This window comes from Hyperoodon ampullatus, assembly GCF_949752795.1.
Source record: "Hyperoodon ampullatus genome assembly, chromosome: 10".
NCBI lineage: Eukaryota > Metazoa > Chordata > Mammalia > Artiodactyla > Ziphiidae > Hyperoodon > Hyperoodon ampullatus.
The window spans coordinates 45,570,786-45,586,606 of record NC_136923.1 but is presented as its reverse complement, the minus strand read 5'-3'; the positions used below and the strand labels follow the sequence as shown (position 1 = coordinate 45,586,606).

The following is a 15,821-nucleotide window of genomic DNA, read 5'->3' as shown; positions in this document are numbered from 1 at the left end:
AGCTTTCTCAAAGGGTCCTCATCCAACAAAAAGGTACTGAATACATGTTTTTAAATACACAGTAAATCACAAACAGCCCTCCCTAAGCACAAAACACTTCCGTGCTTTTTAAAGCTCAAAACACAAGTTCTAACAAACAGGTCTACTGACTCTGCCCTCAGGGATGAACTAAGCTTGTCAGACCTACCACCAGGATGACAGGCTCACCTGGCAGAGAACATGGAAGAAGGCCCATTCTAGTTCTCTCTGATACGTTCAGATAAACATCGGCAGGTAAACCATCTTAACTATCAGTTCAAAGTGGAGGTGAAGGAATTCCCCGCTCCAAATGAGTCACACCTCTGTGAAGGTGCTTCAAGTCCAAATCCAGGTGAGTAATTCTTCATTATTACCTTAAAGGAATGAAACCATGTGATGGAGTCTGGGATGGGGGATGCCTGTTGGGCAACACAGAACAAAACTGAAAGCCAAAGAACTAGATGCCTTTGGTCACGTGGGCAGGATTATACACATGGCTGCAGCCAGGATGAAGGGGTCTTGGCCATAGGCTCTAAGCCCGGAGTCCTTCAGTTGGAGACGATGGACTCCCCTCTTCTTACACAAGCTCAGAATCAACGTTCAAGGCTGAAACACTTTTGGTGCAATTTAACCCAGGGGCAAGTGCTAAAGAAGCTTGGCAAACAATTCCGTCTACTAGCAGTAAGGCTCTTTCCATCATTACAACTTAAGTTTATTCAACTTCACCCTGAGGAAGACACACAGTGAAATAATTCATTACCCTCGCAAACCACTAAGTGACAAGGAAAAAAAGGTGACACAATCGAATGAATTAAAAGTTTAATTCTGAACCATTTTTATAACCGCATTTTCTCTTGAAGCATTGTATCACCGCAGGTTACAACAACTTTGGGATAAAAGGCAACTGGTAAACTGTCCAAAACAAGGTTCCAAATAACACCTCTTACTGATTTACCCTACCCATACATATCCCAAATAAAGTTTTTGATCAAAAACATGAAATAGATCCACCTGCTTATTTTAAGCATATTAAAAAGGAAACTAATTGGACCATTTCTATTTGTCTATTTTATACAAAAAGGCTACACAATGTTACACTTTATTCAGATTACAATTAGAGTGATTATGAATTAGTGTTCTACACCATTACTCAATTCTTAAAAATTAGAAATTGCTGTAGCAGTATTCACTATAACTTAACACTACGAGAGACTTAAAAAACTAACAAACAGTTACTGCAAAAAAAAGAAAAAAGAAAAAAAAAGAGCTACTTCAAAGCAAGCAAAGTCAGTACCATTACAGATATTTAAAAAAAAATTTTAACAAGCAAGGCTAGAGTTTGATAAATTCCATCTTGTGATCCATTCTTGTGCATTCTTCACTTCTTGAGTCACTCCCAAAATCCATTTGTATTGTTACTCCTCGACCAAAAAGGACCAGAACAAAAAGTTTACTTCAATTGTTCCCATAGGAAACTCAGCTTGGTTAGTGTGTCAGGCACTTTCTGAGATACCAGCCCACCCCTCGAGCCCTCTCAGCAACTCTACAGGCCAATCACAATGCAAGTTCAGACAATACAGCTGTATAAAGAGAGAAAGGCTGCTATTAATGTTTAGAACAGCAAATGTTACTCATTTGAGTATTAAGTTGCAAAAGCTGTGGCAAAAAACATTAAAAGTTAATAACTTCCACACATGACCACGTAACAAACCAGAAATCTGAGAACATTCACATGTTCCAAGACATCTCCTTTCAATGTATCTTTTTTTGTGGCAGATTTACAAATAGGCCTAAACCACTCCCACCCTACCAACCAAGTCGTTCTGAAGTTCTGTAGGCAGAGTAAAAGTATTTTACCCAAACTGGCTTTTTTTAACTTCTTACCTAAAGGATGATTTACAGGTCAGTATCAAACCAGGCCAGCTGATTGCTGTCACCTGGAGGCAGCCCATCCATGAGGTCCTGGGCATGCCCCAGATCTGGCAGCCCATCAACTGGATAGTCAGCACCAGGGTGGTGGCCGCCCATCTCATGCTCCATCATGGGGTCCATACCCAAGGCATCCTGGCCGTATCCACCAGAGTGAAAAGAACGATAGCTGGGATCTAGGAGAGTCGGGGGTAGCAACGAAATGGGTAAGGGAGAGAGAGAGAGAAGACATAAAAGTGAACACTAAGGTTAGGGACATCCAAGGGCAGCAAGCTTGTCAGAAAGCACTGCTTTCCAACCTCTTCAACGTCTAGCTTTCTTCAGCTAAGTGCCAGTGCCAGGCCACCCATGAGGCTACACAAAGTCTGTTTCCTCCAAAGGCAGACCAGCAGGTTCTAGTCCTGGACATCTGGCATTTACCCAGGCAGGGACAGGTTCCTGAGGTGGGAGCAGCAGCAAGCAATCCACTGTGTGTGACGCCTAGGCATCAAGCAGTCATGGCAGGAGGTGAAGGCAATAACAAGGAGGTCTGGCAATTGTAATCTATTTGTTAGAAAGTCCAGGCGACACCCACAAAAGTACAAAGAAAATGTGCCAGTTTCCAATGAAACCTTTATATGTTTTATATTAAGGGTTAACATTTACATGTACCTATCAAGGTAAGAAGCTTATAAGCTTTAGTGGTTTATTAACTAGGAAAAACCAGGTAAGATTATACATTTAAGAGGAATAGTTACAGCTGTTAGTGGTCTACCCCTAATTATGCTCCACTCGCCACTACCCAGATTTGAATTGTATTTTTAGAGTTTTCTGAAAAGCTAACTATGTAAATACCCATCCCAGATCTGAGCTTGGGGACAGAAGTTTCCATACTCTCACTTCCTGGGTGGGTTGTAGACACAGGTATTATGGGTTCTCTGAACAAAAAAAGCTGAATAAAAAGCCAGGCGACTTGTAACATCCTGCACTGTACTGCAGAGGCCTAGCAGTAGTAACACATATTTATTGGTGTGATCCTACTGCTTGCTCAGTGTGTGGCTCACAATTCCCTGTGCTCCAATAAAGATACTACTGCTGACTCTAGAATTTAAGAACTGCCTTTAATTGCTACCACTACTTTCCTGCCAACACTGGTTTCCCAGATGAGCAAACCAGCTCTTTTGATAAAGCTTTGGAACTTCAGCTTGATCTGTAAATAATCAAGAAATGTGAGACACATACCATCCTGGCGATATCCAAGGGGTTCTCCCTGGGCACCGATATCAAGTCCAAGATCAGCAGTCTAGATAAACAGGTACAAGGCAAAGAAGCAAAATGAAAATTCTCAACTCAAAGCATACTGTCTAATATTTTGAAAACATACTTATTTTCAGATTACGAAAAGAATAAACTCAAACATTATAGAAATACTTAGAAAATGCAGAATTACTTTGAAATACAGATGTATACAATACAGAAATACTTCAAACTCTACCCTTCAAAGATACCTAGAGAAACATGTTTTCCCATTGCACACAGTATTAAAAGTACTAATTTATTCTTTCCACAGGTATATATTATTAAGTACTTACTATGTGCCAGGCACTGTTCCTGGTGCTAGAAATATAACAGGAAACAAAACAGGCAAAGTGTCTACCCGCAAAAGGAGTTGCTGACAGGATATGTTATATGAAAAGACTTTTAGAGCCTGCGCAGCTAGAAGAACGACGTTGCCATTAACTGTGAGAGGAGAGGTCTGGAGAAAGGGAGTGGGTGAGGAAGTTCAGAGCTCAAGTTGGAACATATTAAGATTGCCTATTAAACAGCCAACCAACATACTACTCATTGTTTGGCAGTTTGCTTTATTTTTTTTCCACCTAACAATATGTAGGATCTCTCTCCATTCATTCAACAAATATAATTCACTTTATGTACCATAATTGAAAAAACTTTCAGGGTGGTTCTACTGTTTCAATGAACAACTGTATTGAGGACAAATACTGAACAAATTAATAGAAATTCAAGTAGAAAAGTCGGTGAAAAATTGAGCATTTTTTAAGAAGTACTGATAAACCGACCTCCAACTAACAGTGGTTAATAGACTGCCTCTTTCTGACAACCTTTTGAAAAATGTTCTTTAGTCTGCTAACTTTTTCATCTGTCTCCCTTGGAAATTCTAACTTGTTTGTCCTGAACAGGCTGTTTAAAGCTGTAGTTTCTCCTCACAGCAGTTGCTAAAAGAGTGTAAAGAATGAATATTCAAGCCAAGGACACAGTCAGTGCAAATGAACGTGTACTGAGTGGTTTGAGAGGAAACCACAAACTGCCTTATACCTGCTCTAGCAAACAGCCAAATAAACGTGCTCACGCTGCCTACCTCATTCCAAGCCATTGGCTCCGTTCTGAAGAGAGAACTGGTCAGCTCAACCGAAAGCCGTTTCTTATAATCCTGTGGCTTGTCCTCAGACATTCGGAACAAAACAGCAGCTGCATATGTTGCTGGGAGAGGGATGGAATAAAGGTCCTTGAGGAAAAGCTGAGGCGTCACTGTACACAAGCTAAAGGCTCTGGTTCCTTTCCTACTTACCCACACCTTCATTCCTAGAATGAAGTAATTCTGTCAGAGGAGCTGTGGCTCCCTCAGCTTCAATAGCTTCTGCAGCCTCCTTGTCCTGAGCAAGTTCACAGAGGACCCCTGCAGCTACTCTTTGGATATTTTCAATGGGAGAATAAAGCAGCTAAGGAGAAAACATACACCCAAAACCTAGTTAAACCTAAAGTTAAAACATGGCAAGCACCCCATGCACTGTAAACATTCCCAATTCCCAATTCAGAGTGTAAGTGGTATTCGTACTGCTTGTATTAAATCATAAACTCTAAATTTATGTTCCTGAGTGATGCTCAGGAGCAATGGTTTTCTAGAGCATTTTTAGCTACGAACCTTTTCTTCAGAGTTTTATTCAAGCTAAAACTTGGAAGACCCAGAGGTGGCTGGAGGCCTGTGCTCTGGAAGCCCAGACCAGCTTTCGTCCCTTCAAAACTGAGCAACCCTAAAAGTGGAGTAGAAAGTCTCCTTCCTTTCTTGAGGTTCTAGTCCCAATGTTTCTCCTTCTACTGCCCAAGAAAAAAGAAGGGAATTTTCATAAATGTATTCAACTAAAAGGACATGACACATTGAGATTCTGTTTTTTATACTTTGAACAGGAAGCAGGGGCAGTACTGCCATTTTAGAAATGGTGATAGTAGATGAAAAATTAAATGCTGGTGCCCCTATTTTGGTCTCTAATTTCCTGATATTTTGCTTATCTTTAAAATCCTGAAGTTTTACTGACACACAGAATCTAGAACACCTCACTTAAAAGCAACATACCTGCACAAACAATGGAATGGTATTTAGGCCTCTGATAACAATTCGGTTGTGAACATCCCGAGCTAGGATGTGAAGGGCTCCAGTACAACCTTCAACTATTTCTTCCATGCGGACCCCCTCCTACCAAAAGAAATATGGTTAATAAATAGGGCATTGTCCTCTCTAAAGTTTATATATTTGAAAGGCTTTCTGTTCTGAGTAGCAATTACTAGATTAGTTATTCACATTATAAACCCAAAGTTCCCCAGAATTTGCAATTAATTAGTTCAGGAATGAAGGTGGACTCCATTCAGTTGAATGTCACTTTCTGAAAGTGGCCTCTTGTCAACACTAATTCCAAGCAGCACCCCTCCCCCATCACGGTACTGTGCACAGCAAAGCACAGCTTCAATATACCTCTGAATCCCAAAGATAACTTTCTTACAGTCAGGGCACCAATCACTCTGGGTAAAGGGATATATAAAGAAAAGATACACAAAGATGGGAAAGTAACGTGCAGACTATGTCTGTGTTTTCTTTCAGATGCTCCCTCTATCTTTGTACATCTATGTGTATTTGGTGAAAACTTAGCAAAGTTTTATCACCAACTGCTAAAATTCTACTGAGCTGCCAGTAGAAAATCCACTCACCTCCTCCAAGACTATTCAACTGATAGGCTATACGGGAGAAGGAAGTTAGCTTTTGCAAAATATAACTACAATCTGCTTTCCCTCTACCTGAGTTTTTAAAAAGGTCATAATTCTGCTACTTGCAGCAGCTTTTATATTCAACTTCATTTTTATAAGGAAACAAAAGCTCCTTTCTTCCTAGAGAGATTTTAAAAGGTACCCTTTGCATTCTATTAAGCCACCTCATGGAGACAGGCCAACACCAAAAGTAATGAATAGAGAAAGGCAAAGCCTCCTAATGAGTGCATCCATATCACAACTAGCAATCAGAGTCTCAAGATCTGTTCTGGTAAAGTCTTGTTCTCTAAAGTAACCTGATTAAATAAGAGAGAATCTTTGAAGGTCTGAGTCTTAAAACACATTCTGAGATCAGAAGTGTCTTTAGATACTTGTAATGAAGCTAGTTTTAAGACTGCAAACTTGACATCAAAGTTTCAGGCTAAGATTATAGGTAAAGATCCCAGAAATGCTACTACTTAGTCTTGTAATTTGTTGGCATTCGTTAAGTCCAGGGAAATAGTTTAAACCACTCTTGGAAGAGCTAGTAAAAGGTACATTAAACATTTATAGGTAGAACTGCAGTGGGGGATAAGAGACTCTGAAATCAGACAGACTTGGATTCAAATTATGGCTCTGCTACTTCCTAAGGATGTGAACCCTTTGTATGGATTAAATGAGACCCCAAAGCAGTAAATCGCACTCCACACCCCCTTTGTACGATTGAGGAGGCAACGATGTGAAGGACATGTCAAAGGACATACCACTAGGGGCCACATTACTCCTTATCTTCTGTGCAGCCACAGAGACATGTCAGTTTTTTTAGTCAATAGCAAGCAGCCCTTCAGGCAGGCAGGAGGATGGAGGGAGCCAATGACCTCAGTAGTACAGGATCTTACGGATTTTTGCATTCATTTTAAATAGCCAGGTGTCACTATTAAGATTTACCTACCACAAACTGCTGCTGTGTTCCACCCATAGATGTACGGCGCTGGGTATCCTGATGTGCACGAACCAGCAACTGAACTAGTCGTGGAATGGCACCCTGCTCACGCAAAGGTGCATGATTTGCGGGACAAAGGGCAAGATTTCGAATCAATCCAACAGTAGCCTGCAGAAAAGAAGGAAGAATTAAGAACTGGCAAACAACTCAACAAAACCATTTTCTTACCCTAAAATTCCTAACACTACATCTATCACAATCACTTGAAAGTAAAACTGACTACAGAAGCACTTCAAACCCTCACCTCCATCCCAGACATATTTCCTATTTACTGAAGAATACAACTCCTACTTATCAAACCCTGGTGCCTAGACAGCCATCTAATAATAGTCAGAGGTAGTACATTTTCAATTCTGCAACCTTCTACTTTCGCTGACAATGTACCTTGATCAGAGGCCAATGGGATGGTGGATGTAGGAGTTTAACCACAACTGGCAGTCCATAGTGAAGGCGAACAGCATTCTGGGCCATCTCAGCTTCCTGGTGTCGGCTGGTCAGATGACGAAGAGCACAGATGGCAGGCTCAGTGATATCCTCCCTGTCACCAGCACGAAGGACAGTACGCACAAGAGCCTCTATACCACCCACTTGGCACACCATCATCTTGTTCTTGTAATTATTGCAAGTGAGATTAGAAAGAATTCCAGCTGCGCAGGTGACCACATTTATATCATCTGAGCCCAGAAGCTGAACAAGGGTCCCAAGAAGACCTTCCATCCCTTCCTATGGAGATGAAAACAGATGCTCAGGACATATTCAGCTTGACTCTTTTTTCATTAAGGCACCAGTTTACTCAGAATTTACCTGTTTAGTTGCAGCATCTGAAAGATTCCTCAGAGTCCAGAGACAATTCTGAACAAGACGTTGACTTGGATCTGTCAGGTGAAGTCCTAAAGCTTGCATTCCACCTAAAAAGATTAAAAAATATCTAAGGCGATGGCTATTAGCTCACAAGTCATATCAGTACAAAGTGTCTTCTCTAGTCTTACTTAGAAGGTGTCCCTCTTTATTGCCAAAGCTTATCCCCTCCATCTAAGTCCTTTATTTCCTTTCATTTTCTACAATGCTGCTCAGTTTCCCTTTCTTTTCCAGTTCATCTCACCTAGTGACAGTTTCTGTCAAGTATCTATTGTTCCTCTCCTGTGTGGAAAAAGCCTTCATTCTCTCCACAGTCCCCCTGTAGGTAATATTCCTATTACTTATTTCCTTTCATCCAATTATTTCAAAAATATTTAATACCAGGCCCTGGTTTGAGTTGGAGCTATACCAGTGAGCAGAACAGTCTAAAATTCCTACCTTCACAGAGCTCATGGTCTACTTGGAGGCAGACAATAAACAAATACACAATTAGTAAACTAAAACTATACAGTGTGAAATGGTGTTAAGTGCTACAAAAAACATAACACAAGACAAAGGAGGGGGCTACATTTTTAAGTAGGGTAATTAGTCCACCTAAGTGTGAAGGTGACATCTGAGCAAAGACCTGAAGGAGTTATGTAAACTCATGGGGTGAGAACAATCCAAAAAGAAGGCACCAGAACGCTTAATGTCTGGGACTGTATAAAAGACACTGACTCAAAAGATGTGCTTCAAAGTTTCACAACCTTCCATCATTTAGGACCCTAATGAAGGACGTTTACACTGGCAGAGTAGTCTAAATGGAAGCTCAACTCCCCACACACTGGCTTAACTTCACCATCTCTCTCCTACTGACATCACTTCTAAATGCAGTGGGATGTACTTTCCGTTGTCTCCTTGTTTATCTTTTCAGGTCTGCTTTACTTCCTCAATTAGGTTAGGTCTACTTGCTATAATTCTCACGGCACCCTGTACTTTTCCCTTCACAGCATTTATCACAACTATAATTTAGCCTACCACCCCTACAGTAAGACCTATCTGGTTCATTCCTCACAGTAGCTCCAGCTGCTAACAGAGAGCACAAGGCTGATGCTACTTCCCTGGTTGTCCAGTGGCTAAGACTCCATGCTCCCTATGCAGGGGGCCCAGGTTCGATCCCTGGTCAGGGAACTAGATACCACATGCCACAACTAAGAGTTCACATGCCGCAACTAAAGACCCCGCATGCCACAACTAAAAGATCCCTGACACAGCAACAAAGATCCCACGTGCCTCAACTAAGACCTGGCGCAGCCAAATAAATAAATTTTTTTTAAAAAAGTAAAATTATATTTAGAAAAAAAGACTTGATTCCCCTCAGATCTCATTCCCTCCCTCCACTGTTAAGAGAGTGGATCTTAGTTCCAGATGCCTCTCAGAATAGCCTGAGAGACTTAAACATACACATTCTGATTCAGCATGCCCAGGGTAAAAGTCCAGTGCAGATAGCTTAGAGGCACCCCCGCCTCTTCCTATCCCCGCTAGTAAGTATGTAGCCCTTACTCACATACACTAAGAGGGCAACTCCCAAATCTCTATCCCAGCCCAGTCTTCCCTTGCATTCCAATAGCATACATTGCCAGCTACCTACTGACTTTTAGTCACTTTGAATATGTCAACTCAAATAACATTCATCCTTTGCTATGTATTTTTAATATCTAATGACTTCATTCCTAGAAGCCTATAACACATCCCAGTGGCCTGGTCTGCTTGCCTTTAGTCATTTGAACTGTCATATGATGCTAGTATTAATATTCCCAACACCTCATCGTGATGCTGTGCCACTGCTCAACAGCCATCAATAGCTTCTCATTATAAAGACCAGGGACTTCGCTGGTGGTGCAGTGGTTAAGAATCTGCCTGCCCATGCAGGGGACACGGGTTGAAGCTCTGGTCCAGGAAGATCCCACCTGCTGTAGAGCAACTAAGCCCGTGCACCACAACTACTGAGCCTGTGCTCTAGAGCCCGTGAGCTACAACTACTGAGCCCTTGCACCACAACTGCTGAAGCCCACGCGCCTAAAGCCCGTGCTCCGCAACAAGAGAAGACACCGCAGTGAGAAGCCCGCGCACCACAAGGACGAGTCGCCGCAACTAGAGAAAGCCCGCGCACAGCAATGAAGACCCAATGCAGCCAAAAATAAATAATTAAAAAAAAAAAAAGATAAAGACCATATGCTTTAGCATAAGCTTCAGGAGCCCTTTAGGATTTGGATCCCACCTAGTATTTCAAATTGAACTAAGCATTCTACACCTGTGTTTCCAAAGCTGGAATAAAGCATGAATAAACATCTTCCAGGGACCTAGAAACTCCTGCACAATATAGCCCTGCCTGGCTCTAGCTCATTACCCTCATCCTGAGCTATTCATCCCATTACTCACTAGGTTCTAGTTACACAGACTTTCTCCTCAGCACCTAGAACTCAACAATTTCTTTGCTACCTTCAGGACCATCTGGAAGGCACTTAATCCTTCTCATATAGCTTACACCTTCTCATTCTGCAATTTCACTTAACATCCCCCTCTCAGGGAAGCCCCTTCCCTCCCCATTAATTCTGTATCACTATTTGCTTGCTGTTCATTTCTCTTGTAACATTCATTCCAATGTGATCACTCCATCTTTTTGCATATTTTTGTCACATTTACCACCTATAAGAATAAATACAGGGACCATACCTATTTTGTTATCCATTGTATACCATGTGCTTATTACAGTGCTTGAAACACAGGGGCTGAATATTTTCAGAATAAACAAATGAGCATCAGAATAACCTAGGGAACTTCTAAAAATCAAGATTCCTAGGCCTCCAGTCCCATACACTTCCAGCTACCTACTGACTCTCTTGTCGCCTCAACACTCCAGGGATTCTGATTAAATAAGTCTATAAATCTGTATTTTTTGCATGCATTCCAGGTATTTCTGGAATAGCTGTTATCAAGCCAAGTATTAGCCATCATTTTTTTTTTTTTTTTTGCGGTACGCAGGCCTCTCACTGCTGTGGCCTCTCCCGTTGCGGAGCACAGGCTCCGGACGCACAGGCTCAGCGGCCATGACTCACGGGCCCAGCCGCTCCGTGACATGTGGGATCTTCCCGGACCGGGGCACAAACCCATGTCCCCTGCATCGCCAGGCGGACTCTCAACCACTGTGCCACCAGGGAAGCCCCTAGCCATCATTTTTGATGGGTAATATGAACACTGCCTAAACTAGGCTTGAATAGCACCAAAGGAGGTGTCAAGCAGAACATACACTTTGTCTGAATGTAACTTTGGCTTCAAACTGAATAGGACCATCTACTTTCAGCCTTTTAAGATCCGTTCTATCACCCTTTTCCTAAGAAAGGTAATCTAATTAGAACTACACGTGCTGCAAACATGAGAACCCAGAATAGACAAGTATACTTACCAGCTTCTACAATAGCCGGCTTATTACTAGAGCAGACAGACAGCACCTTCAGTACTCTGCTTGTGGTCCACAGTAGTTTCTCATAGGTATAGGTCCTCATTATATTCACTAAAGCTTGAGGTCCACCACTAGCCAAAATGATCAGCTAGAAAGATGTGTATATATTGTTAGTCATGGAATCTTGATCAAATGCCTGAGAAAAGCTACTATTACCAACCTATTTTATTATACAAGAATTTCAGCCAGCTTAATGACTTAAATATATTCCTGGTCATCATTAGCTAGACCCCCATACTGGGGCCCTATTTAACCCCTCCTTCTACAACATCTCACTCAAATTCATGCACCCCAGTCCTCCCAAAAATATATAAACTCTGGCCCAATTTACTTCTTCCCACACTGATCATAGTAAAAGGAAAAACAAGAACAACCAAACACCGTGTTGGTATGAAACAGTAATGCCCAGATACACAAGTTACATCAAAGCCAACGTGTTGAGTGAAAATGTGAACCAGAATGGGCACTTAAAAACTCTTAATGATCTGGCTCTTTGCTTTTCCTCATCATAACCACCTCAAAAAGAGACAGCATAAAATAGTCATTCTTGCCCTTTATTCCCCCGCACACCCCCACCTCCTGACTCTACCCCGATCTTCTGAAAACACATCTCATCACTTCAGGCCTCTGCTAAAAACTGTTTCCCATTATTCTTTTAACATGTTCCACTAAGCCCTGCAGGATCTGCCCTATCAACAGTCTCACCTCACACGCTTCCTCTTCCTTACTCTTTGCATTTCTTGAATTTCCAAACCTTGCCCTGCTCCTCCCTCAGCAGAACTGTCCAAGATGCCATTTCCTCTCCCTAACCTTCATTCACCTTAATCAATCCCTTCTTAACCTTAAGAGCTAAACTCAACTATCACTTTCTCCAAGAAATCTGCTTGAACCCTCAAAAGATGGTCTGGTTCATTTACATGCTCTCATAGCCCCTTTACTTCCCCCTAACACACGAATTAAATAGTAATTAGGGAATTATTTCAGTGTCTCTCTTCCACCCAAGAATGAAAGCTTTAAGAGAAGCTTGCATGCTATATCCCTATCACCTAGCATAGTGCGTTACATACTGACAACTCAAATATTTAAAGAAATAGAGATGTCCAACTTTTCTAGGATATATACAAAGGGTGAGGCATACAATGAATTTGCCAAAATCCATAGAAGGACATGACATTGGGGGTCTCCCATGCTCCATGTCAACCACATTCAGTACAATTCCTTTACCTTGCTTTCTTGATTGCCATAAGCTAAAATCTGAAGGCAGTCTGTTGTAATAGCCAAGAATTTAACATTTGTTTTGTTGAGCAAGGCAACCATTTTCTGCAGCCCGCCAGCTAAACGCACTGCCATTTTAGCTCCTTCCTGATGCAATAAAAGGTTGTGGAGAGTTGTAATGGCATAAAACAATACAGAATCCACTGGTGAACTGGGAAGAAGAAAAAAGTCTCATCAGAAATGTTGTGATTGCACTCTTCTCCTTCTGAGCTTGGAGCATTCTGACCATGTTTTCTTACCCAAGCATCTTCACCAGGGCAGGAATGCCCCCAGACTTAAAGATGGCCAGCAAGCCCTCACGATGATGGGAAAGATTGTGCAAGGTCCCAGCAGTACAGCGAGCCGTCTCCACATCATTTGTATTCTGCATGGTGCGTACAATAGCAGACACCATCTGAGGAGAACGCATGATGGCGTGTCTGGAAGCTTCCTTTTTAGAAAGCTGATGGACCATAACTGCAGCCTTATTAACCACCACCTATAATGTACAGGAATTAAGAGACGTCATTTTCCAGTTTTCAAATACTGATGCTGGGTAGATATTATAAGACTAGTTCCTTGGGAGTTTCCTTCAAAGCAGATTAAAAAGCTAGCCATGTCACTACTTACCTGGTCTTCATCATTTAGCAGTTTTGTCAATTCAGGGATTGCGCGTGTGGCAAGTTCTGCATCATCTTGATAGTTAATCAAATTTACAACTGCATGTTTCAGCATCTGTGATGGTTCAGCCAGACGCTGGACATTAGTGGGATGAGCGGCATCAAACTGTGTAGATGGGATCTGCATGCCCTCATCTAATGTCTCAGGGAACATAGCAGCTCGTACCCTCTGAGCTCGAGTCATTGCATACTGTCCATCGATATCTGGAAAAGGTAAAGTCAACACTCACTATCCATAGCTCAGCATTCACCAAGTATGTGCTATCCTAAACAGTCAAGGTGATACTGAAATCACTCCCTTCTCTTTACCACACCATTTTATTTAAGCTATTATACACTAACTTTTATTAGAATTCTCAAAACTGCATTCTGACTTTCAGTAAGGCAATAATACTCTTACCAGCTACTTGTTCTTGAGTGAAGGACTGAGAAAATCCCTGCTCCCACTCATACAGGACTTGGGTGGTATCCACATCTTCTTCCTCAGGATTGCCTTTACCACTCAGAGAAGGAGCTGTGGTAGTGGCACCAGAATGGATTCCAGAGTCCAGGTAAGATTGTTGCTGCCAGTGACTAACAGCTGCTTTTCTGTCTGGCTCCATGGCCATGTCCAGCTCCATCAAGTCAGCTATAAAAATCAAACAGCACTAGTATTACTACCAGGGAAATGTTACCTTAATTTGAAAATAAAAATCTAAGATATGACTCACTGAAATCTTTTTAGAAATAAAGTCAAGTCTGAAAGACAGCCAAGGATAACAGAATGATGGCCAGGATCAGCTCAGTGATGAAAAATCTGTACTCTTAGGAGACCACCTAACAGTTACTCACTGAATCAGTGAAGAATGGTACTGCATCCAGGCTCCAGAAGCAGTCATCCAGACTAGATTCCTGCTGGTGGCTTGTTTGCTATTTCACCAAGCCATTAGGAGGAGTGAGCAGAAAATGGAGCAAAAGGTAGCCTGACAAGTAAGCAGGGAGAGAGGAAAGCAGGGGAATCTGAGCCAGACTGGGTTAATGGCAATGAAGCAGAGCCCCAATTCAGTAACTAAAGACTATGATACAAACCTTGGGTAGCCATTGTCCACGCGAGATTTTCAAAACCGTAGTATGGTGTACTTCAGAGACCCTAAAAGAGTTAATCAAAGTCATTAGGATTTAAAATTGTTTGATTTTAATACTCATAAGTCACTAGGATGGCCTGTCAAACATCATGGACTACATCCACAAAAAGCCCCAAGTCATCTTCTACCATGTGATATAGTGAAACACAGACCTCATGGTCTCCTCCAAACACTTCAACCACAGCTCTATCACTGCCAAACTTCTAAGTGAAAACTTCTCTTTAACAAGCACCTCTTTTCAGGAGAAATATAAATTACAGATACACAGGATGTCAAAAAAGCAAAATTACTGAAGATGACAAAGAAAGCATAAGCACTCTACTGATGAAAGCCAGGGAGGGGAAACAGCTATTCAAAATCAACTCCTCCTTGAGCTCCAAAAGTCCTCTCCTCTCCCTTTTTAATTTCTTTCACGGAAAAATTCATCATAGGGCTTCTTTGGACAATAAAATCCAGTGGGATTTTAAAAACACCAAATTAAAAAAAAAAAAAAAACACCAAATTTTCATTTAACGGGTCAATTGTTACTGTTTTCTTTTCTGATGTAATACAATTATATTATATTTAAATACCTTCGTAAGGTATTTTATGTGTGGTGACTGGATCAGAACAGTAGATTTCAGATTTTTTACTAAGAGGTAAAATTACTTCTCAAATTAAAGTTTGCAACGCAAATGAAAAGCACCTTTTTTAGTCAAACTTTTCTAAGTTCAATTTTATAGCAATGATTTATTATAAATACAAGTGAATGCTTTGATCAATGTAAAAATCATTCACATATATATTAAAAAATCTTAGCATCTAATTTATGTCTGCATTTTGGCATTTTTGTGTAATATTCAGGAAAACACTGAATTACACAGGGAGCTATTTGCAAATGAGACCAGTTTAAGGGCTCATGGTCTGTAGATATTCCTAATAACAAAACTTCCTTTATTACATAGTCTGCCCCAAACAAGTTCCTCTTGCACTACAAATTAAAAATTAGATGTAAATTACCAATGTGGACTAAGATATTTAAGTGTGAACTGTGTTTTCTATCAGTGTCCAAAAAAGTTTAAATGTGTTTAATATAATGCAGTTGGAAACTGTACTCTAAAGTCCTATTTTCTCTATGTAAAGGAAGCATGTGTTGATTATTCCTGGATTTGCTCTTCCAAAACTAGCTTTTTATAACCACAAAGATCACTTGACACCTAAAGCTGACAAGAGTTGTGGACACAATTGTTTTATCGTACACAGTAGGAACAACTGATGATTTACTTACAAGGCAAAGTGAAGGACAGAAAATAACAAAGGTGATTCCTGTCAACAAGAAACTTATATTTTAAAATCATGTACTAAGTAGGATTATGTGTTTATTGTTTCGATTCAATAGGATGGGAAGGGGTGTGTAGAAACCTGCACTTTTTTTTTTTTTTTTTTTGGCGGTACGTGGG

General features: G+C 41.0%; 1 protein-coding gene across 1 annotated transcript; it reads right to left on the bottom strand.

Annotated features, from left to right (window-relative positions):
• Positions 1-822: 822 nt before the first annotated feature.
• CTNNB1 (catenin beta 1) lies at positions 823-13,881 on the bottom strand. Its single transcript, XM_079712937.1, has 14 exons — positions 13,659-13,881; positions 13,209-13,462; positions 12,839-13,077; positions 12,549-12,750; positions 11,268-11,412; positions 7,769-7,872; positions 7,349-7,687; positions 6,914-7,072; positions 5,297-5,416; positions 4,514-4,664; positions 4,304-4,425; positions 3,169-3,229; positions 1,903-2,123; positions 823-1,439 (listed from the first exon to the last, which is right to left on the bottom strand). The coding sequence occupies exons 1-13, from the start codon at positions 13,876-13,878 to the stop codon at positions 1,915-1,917; spliced, it is 2,325 nt and encodes a 774-aa protein (XP_079569063.1). The 5' UTR covers positions 13,879-13,881; the 3' UTR covers positions 823-1,439; positions 1,903-1,914.
• Positions 13,882-15,821: the final 1,940 nt, after the last annotated feature.